The sequence below is a fragment of the Anthonomus grandis genome, chromosome 12 (genome assembly GCF_022605725.1).
Source record: "Anthonomus grandis grandis chromosome 12, icAntGran1.3, whole genome shotgun sequence".
Lineage (NCBI taxonomy): Eukaryota > Metazoa > Arthropoda > Insecta > Coleoptera > Curculionidae > Anthonomus > Anthonomus grandis.
The window spans coordinates 9715366-9721505 of record NC_065557.1 but is presented as its reverse complement, the minus strand read 5'-3'; the positions used below and the strand labels follow the sequence as shown (position 1 = coordinate 9721505).

Sequence of the window (6140 nt, the reverse complement as noted above, 5' to 3'; positions counted from 1 at the left end):
GCCGCTTAGATAATATATTTTCAAAATTATCTTAAAATTAAATTTTTTTAGAGATAAAATAAACACTTTAAAATGTATATTTCACAACGAATTTTTATATAATATCTGCTAAATTAATATGAATTGGTTAAAGAAACTTTTCTGGTATTGTTTACTGATTGAAGGGTAAGTGCACTAAATCATCAAAATAATAAATAATTAATTTCAAATACCTATTTAGGTTCATAATCGTAAACGGTTCCAAAAAGTTTCCAGGTACCTTTAAAATAGGAGTTGGTACCTCCGCCTACCAAGTGGAAGGAGGATGGAATGCCGATGGAAAAGGTGAAAGTTGGTGGGATTACGCCCTAAATACACAATGTGAGTGACGAAAATAGTCATATGTTATGATATCGATAATAAGTCTATTTTAGGTAATACGGCGGATTGTGGAAATGGCAATGTTGCTGGGGATAACTATCATAAGTATAAGGAAGACATTGCTATTATGAAAGATCTAAATGCGGGATTTTATAGGTAAGGAATTCGTCGTTCTTATAACATAATAAAAAAATATTTTCTTGTGTAAATGTATAAGTATACAATTATTTAAAAGTATAAGCATTTACTTTTAATTTTTCAAAAATCTTTAATAAATTTAAATATAAAATAGTTAATTTTCCCTTCTTTTATAAGATAAAATAAAAAAAAAATTATTAGTTATTTACTAATGTAAAATTGAAATAATTATATCAAAAAAGTAAAAGCAAGAAACTTTATGTTTTATGCTTATACAGCTTATATAAAATTATAAGTACACAATTAATTAAAAAAGGCATTTGTTTTTATTTTTCAAAAACAACTTGATAAATTTAAATCTCCTTTATTTTTCTATTATTTTTTTATGCAATAAAATAAAATATTAAAAAAATTATATTAATTATTTACCAATGCCATAATTATTATTTTTCAATTTAAAATGCTATTTCTGTGTAAAGGTATTTTAATTTTTTCATATTTTTTATGTAATTCTTATAGAGTAATTGCTTTTTACTTTATTAAAAATATTAAATAAAAGTTATTCAATGAAATTAATAATAAAAAAATTAAAATTTGCCATTAATTTTTAAACTCGTCCTTAAATATCATTTTTTTATAAGTTTTTGAAGCAGAAAATATTTATATATAGATAAATATAAAAAATTGTTTTTTTTTTGTTTCAAAAGTATTTTAAATTTTAATATTTTTTATTTTTTTCTTATATAATAATTGCTCTTAATTTTATATAGATTATCCAATAAAGAAATTATTATTTATGTTTTTTTTGTATATTACATGTCTCTTTTTTTTATTGTTCAATAAATTTGACCACTGAATGCTTGTTTTCTTTTTATTTTGTTTTTTTTAAATGTGTATACTTATACTCTTATATATACTTTATATTAGAGTATAAGATAAAATATCTTAAAATAAATAAAATATATTATGTTATTCACCAATAAAAAATTAAATATAAATTTACAAATAATTTTTTACTTCCTTCCTTAAAATTAATTCTTGTATAATTCGTTGACGTAAAAAATAAATAAAAAAATAAAAGTGAATTGAAACATTAAATCATAATTTTATTTAGTTCTTGTCTTTCAAATAATGTTAGTCTCATATAAAAAGTATAAGTATACAATAATTAAATAAAAATAAGCCTTTGCTTTTTTTTAAATATTTTATAAATTTAAATATTAAAATATTAATTATCGCTTCTTCCTGTACCCTCTGATTTATAAAATAAATTAAAATCAAATATAAAAAAAAAAATAATATGACTTACCAATAATTTCTAAATTCCTTTCTTAAATCGCATTCCTATAATTCGTTGACAAAAAACATAAATAAATATTATATGATTTTTTTTTGCTTTTAGGGTATTTTGTCTTTATTTCTATTAATTTTTAACCAGTAATTTTTGCAATTTTTATATTCTGTTTTTTAATGGCAATTTTTTTATATTCATTACCTATAAACTTAAAAGCATTTTTATTACCCTATTTCATCCAATAATATTATTCTTATTATTTATATTTATTTTTTTATGTCTGCCTTACCTTAAATAGACTCAAATATTCATATTCTTTTGTATAAATAAATTATTAATAAAATAAAAGCAGATCAGATCGTAAATTTAATAACTGTGCAACTATATTAGTGTCAATTATTGTTTTACATTGCTATAAGTTTTAAATAGTATTTTTATTTACAGAGAGTATTTTACTTAATTTAAAAATAGAAATTTAATTAACTAAAATCTATATTAAGTAAATGAAAAAATTAACCAATATAAGGAAAACATCTCACTTGAGAAAAATTAAATTGACGTTATAATAACTTTTTGTTTATTATTATTTTATTGTTACGTGGTAATACATATAAAAATATCTAAAATTAACATTTTTTATACTGTATTTATTTATTTCTGTGTACCTTAGATGCATACTTGTATTTTTTAATTTTTATATACAACAATTTTATTTTTTTAATCAATTTTTAATATTCCTACAACCATGGGGCCCCTTTTATTTATAAAACAATAATAATTTTTAATTAACAAAAATTTGCATATCAATAAAATTAAATTTTTATTCATAGATTTTCTATTTCTTGGTCCCGAATTCTTCCAACTGGTTTCGCTAATGAGACAAACCAAGCAGGAATCGATTACTATCTTGATCTCTTAAAGGTAAGCAAATAACTTTAACCATAAATGAATAAAAGAAATAAACTTACATCATAGAAAAATACAAATATTTTTTAAAAACAAATTTATATAAAACAGACCCTAAAAGAAAACAACATTGACGCCGCAGTAACTCTATATCACTGGGACCTACCACAAAATCTGGCGCAATATGGCGGATGGCTCAACGAACAAACAGCCGAATGGTTTGGCGAGTATGCTCGAGTAGCCTTCGAATTATTTGGAGATTACGTGAAATACTGGCTTACTATTAATGAGCCTCATGTATTTTGTCTGGGAGGGTAAGACATTACCAGTCAAAAGATAAATATCAAGGAGATTCTTGCTAGTATATGTCAACACCCCTTGCTCTACTCGTATAACGTCCCGTAACCGTATTGGACACATACAGCTCAAAAGTTGAGTAGACTAATCGCTGATCGTGCTAGCGTTGTTGCCATATGTTGCAAGAAGTAGTGAAAAAAATATTTAAGCGACTAATATTAAATGTTTTAGTTACGGTTCTTACCATGGTATGGGCTTTATGTGTCCAGGTGAAACAGACGAGAATGCCACAAAAATTTATCAGTGCAGTAAAGTGGCTCTTTTGGCACACGCTACAGCTTACCATATATATGATACAGAGTTTAGGGCTAAGCAAGGAGGTGAGAAGTTTTAAAATCTCTACTAATTTTTTTTTTAATTAAGACAATGGTTTTAGGTAAAGTTACCTTAGTAACTGACAGCTCATGGTACGAACCGATTTCCAATGATACCAAGGATTTGGAAGCATGGGATAGGGAGCTTCAATTCCAATTAGGTAAGAATTGTGTTTAAAAAATTGCGCAAATATTGTAGTTGAATTTGTACTTAGGTTGGTTTGCTCATCCTGTATACTTGGGTAACTGGCCTCAAGTTATGATTGAGAGGATCGCTGAAAGAAGTAAGGGAGAGGGATTTGCTCAAAGTAGATTGCCGGAGCTTAGCCAGGAAGAAATTGATTTTATTAATGGGACTTTTGACTTTTTTGCTTTAAATACGTAAGTTTTTGACATTAAATTAGAACTTCTTTAAGCATTATGATTAAAATCTTGAAGTAAATAGCAGACCAAATTTCTCTTAAGATTCGTTATAATAACTGCTATTTTCACATTTTAAAAAATAGTTTGATTGCTTTACAAGTTTATTTACTTTAAATAAATGTTAAAGGTACTCGAGCACTCTTATCGGTTGGGCTGATGACTCTCCAATAAGTCAACCCAGCTATGATCTGGACACGAACGTATATGCTACTTCTGACCCCTCTTGGACCTTTGCTGAGGTAAATTATAATTATTTATAATAATAATAATAATAATAATAATAATATTATTATTTCTCACAAAGCAACGTAAGATGGTGCACCAATATAGTGCTCTGAGTGTTACACTTTAAAAACATAAAAAAAATTAAAATATATATATAATATTTACTTTCATTTTTAACATTTTTAATTTAACATTATTTATCTATAAAATTAAAAGAAAAACTACAACTAATAATACTAATACCAATGCATTCAGGTATTGTAATATCTACCACATATATAAACTATAGAGACATTTTTCTTGAACGAATTTTATTATTTCCTCCCTAAATATTTTGAACTTGTGGCCTTCTTTCAAAAAAAGCTGAATGATGTAGAGAAATGCGTACTTACCCCTCGTAATCATTATTTACTCTGAATAGTGTTGATCATTTCTCTGAAAAAGTTCTGCCTGCTTTTTGACAAATATGACCAATGCCAAAAAATACAAAGATGGAGCAGTTAAAACCCCCAGTTTTTAAAAAAATTACTTACCCTATACCCTAAAAACACCCAATGCCTCAACATACGACTTCCAAAATAAAATTCCATAATTTATTATTGACTGAATGCAAGACACGAAGTACAATTTAATGATATCTGTGAATAAATTGTATCTGAGTCTGCGGACCAGAGCATAGTTACTGTTTAGTCTGAAAATTAGTATCTTGCAATGCTGACTCCACATACATCCCCAGAAACTCAAAGGATCTATCGGACTATCAGAATTCTTTTATAAATTCCCTTGACATATAAGGATTCATTAGATTTGCACTTGCATTTATTTTAAATATTAATTTTAGGTTGGATATGTGGTTTCTTGGCCTTTGGGCATCAGGAAACTGGTAAAGTGGATTAACGACCAATATAATCCGGGGGAAATTTTCATTACTGAAAACGGATGGACGAGCGGTGATTATCTGAACGATACTGATAGGATTACTTATCAAACTGTAAGAAGTTCTATAGAGAACCTATTTTTAAACGCTTTTCCTTACTACTGCGTAATTAACGTTAAACCTTGTTTTGTAATTTGAACTAATTTTATTAATTTACTGAAAACTATTTCTGTCCAACTCTATAAAAGGAGTATCTGGAATTGAACATGCAAAGAAATCTCAAAGATGTTATACACGTTTGGCAAATTTCTTTCTTGTATGCTTGCAAGTAACATGGAAAGTTCTGTTTTTACTTATGAATTGTTTTTGCAAGTAAATATAATGGTTCTTGCAGTCAAGTTCTTTGTTTGCCAGGCCGGTATATTGTCAGCAGTTTTTATAGATTCTTTCTTGTCATGTATGCATACAATGTGACTTCGCTAAATTATTTTAATTAAATCTTTCAATTTTAGAGTTATCTAGAAAATGTCTTGGATGCCGTTTTAATAGATAACGTGCCTGTTACCCATTATACTGTATGGAGCTTAATCGATACCTTTGAATGGGGTAGCGGATATACGTAAGCTTATTTGTTTCCTATTTATTATTTTTATTAACATTTAATTTTCTTATTTTAGAGTTAAATTTGGCATGGTGCAGATAGATTTTGAGAGTGATAATAAGACAAGGACATACAAGGACTCAGCAAATTGGTTTAAGAAGGTTGCGACAGAAAGATGTGTTGGATGCTAAGAAATCATAAGATTGTTCTAATTATTTACTTTAATTTCATGTCTTTCTTCTTTTGATAGACTTTTATTATACAAAATTTAATTATATGTGATTTTTCAAATATAAGAAATAGCTAATTTATTTGGTGTTTAAGAAAGGAAAAATGCCTGACCTTTAGTGGTTTTTATAAGAATGAGAATATTTAGGTCTAAGAAAACCTTATTAAATTCGAATAACATTTCATTCTTACATTTATTGGGATTTAAAATACAGGCTGTTGTAATGTTGCAATGAAATGTAAAATTTAATAGTTCAGTGCTTCTCAGTGCAAATATCGTAAAAAAAAGAGAAAACACATGTTAAGGAACTTTTTTTATGGGCATTGTCTCCATACCTCCGAAACAAAAATCTGTGAGTGTTAGAAGGTTTAGTTCTATTGGTCTCTATCTGATAAATCCAAATTGCTGATCTATAG

At 26.5% G+C, this 6140-nt stretch overlaps 1 protein-coding gene across 1 annotated transcript; it reads left to right on the top strand.

Annotated features, from left to right (window-relative positions):
* On the top strand, positions 1-5806 carry LOC126743241 (myrosinase 1-like). The gene is made up of 12 exons (XM_050450238.1): positions 1-165; positions 221-360; positions 414-516; positions 2623-2713; positions 2810-3012; positions 3227-3375; positions 3432-3530; positions 3585-3750; positions 3920-4031; positions 4859-5008; positions 5407-5513; positions 5572-5806. The coding sequence occupies exons 1-12, from the start codon at positions 119-121 to the stop codon at positions 5684-5686; spliced, it is 1482 nt and encodes a 493-aa protein (XP_050306195.1). The 5' UTR covers positions 1-118; the 3' UTR covers positions 5687-5806.
* The last annotated feature ends 334 nt before the right edge of the window (positions 5807-6140 follow it).

Coding starts and splice junctions, on each gene's coding strand:
- LOC126743241 (XM_050450238.1), top strand. CDS start 119: ATGAATTGGTTAAAGAAACTTTTCTGGTATTGTTTACTGATTGAAGG. Junction 166..220: donor TATTGTTTACTGATTGAAGG/GTAAGTGCACTA, acceptor ATACCTATTTAG/GTTCATAATCGTAAACGGTT. Junction 517..2,622: donor CTAAATGCGGGATTTTATAG/GTAAGGAATTCG, acceptor TTTTATTCATAG/ATTTTCTATTTCTTGGTCCC.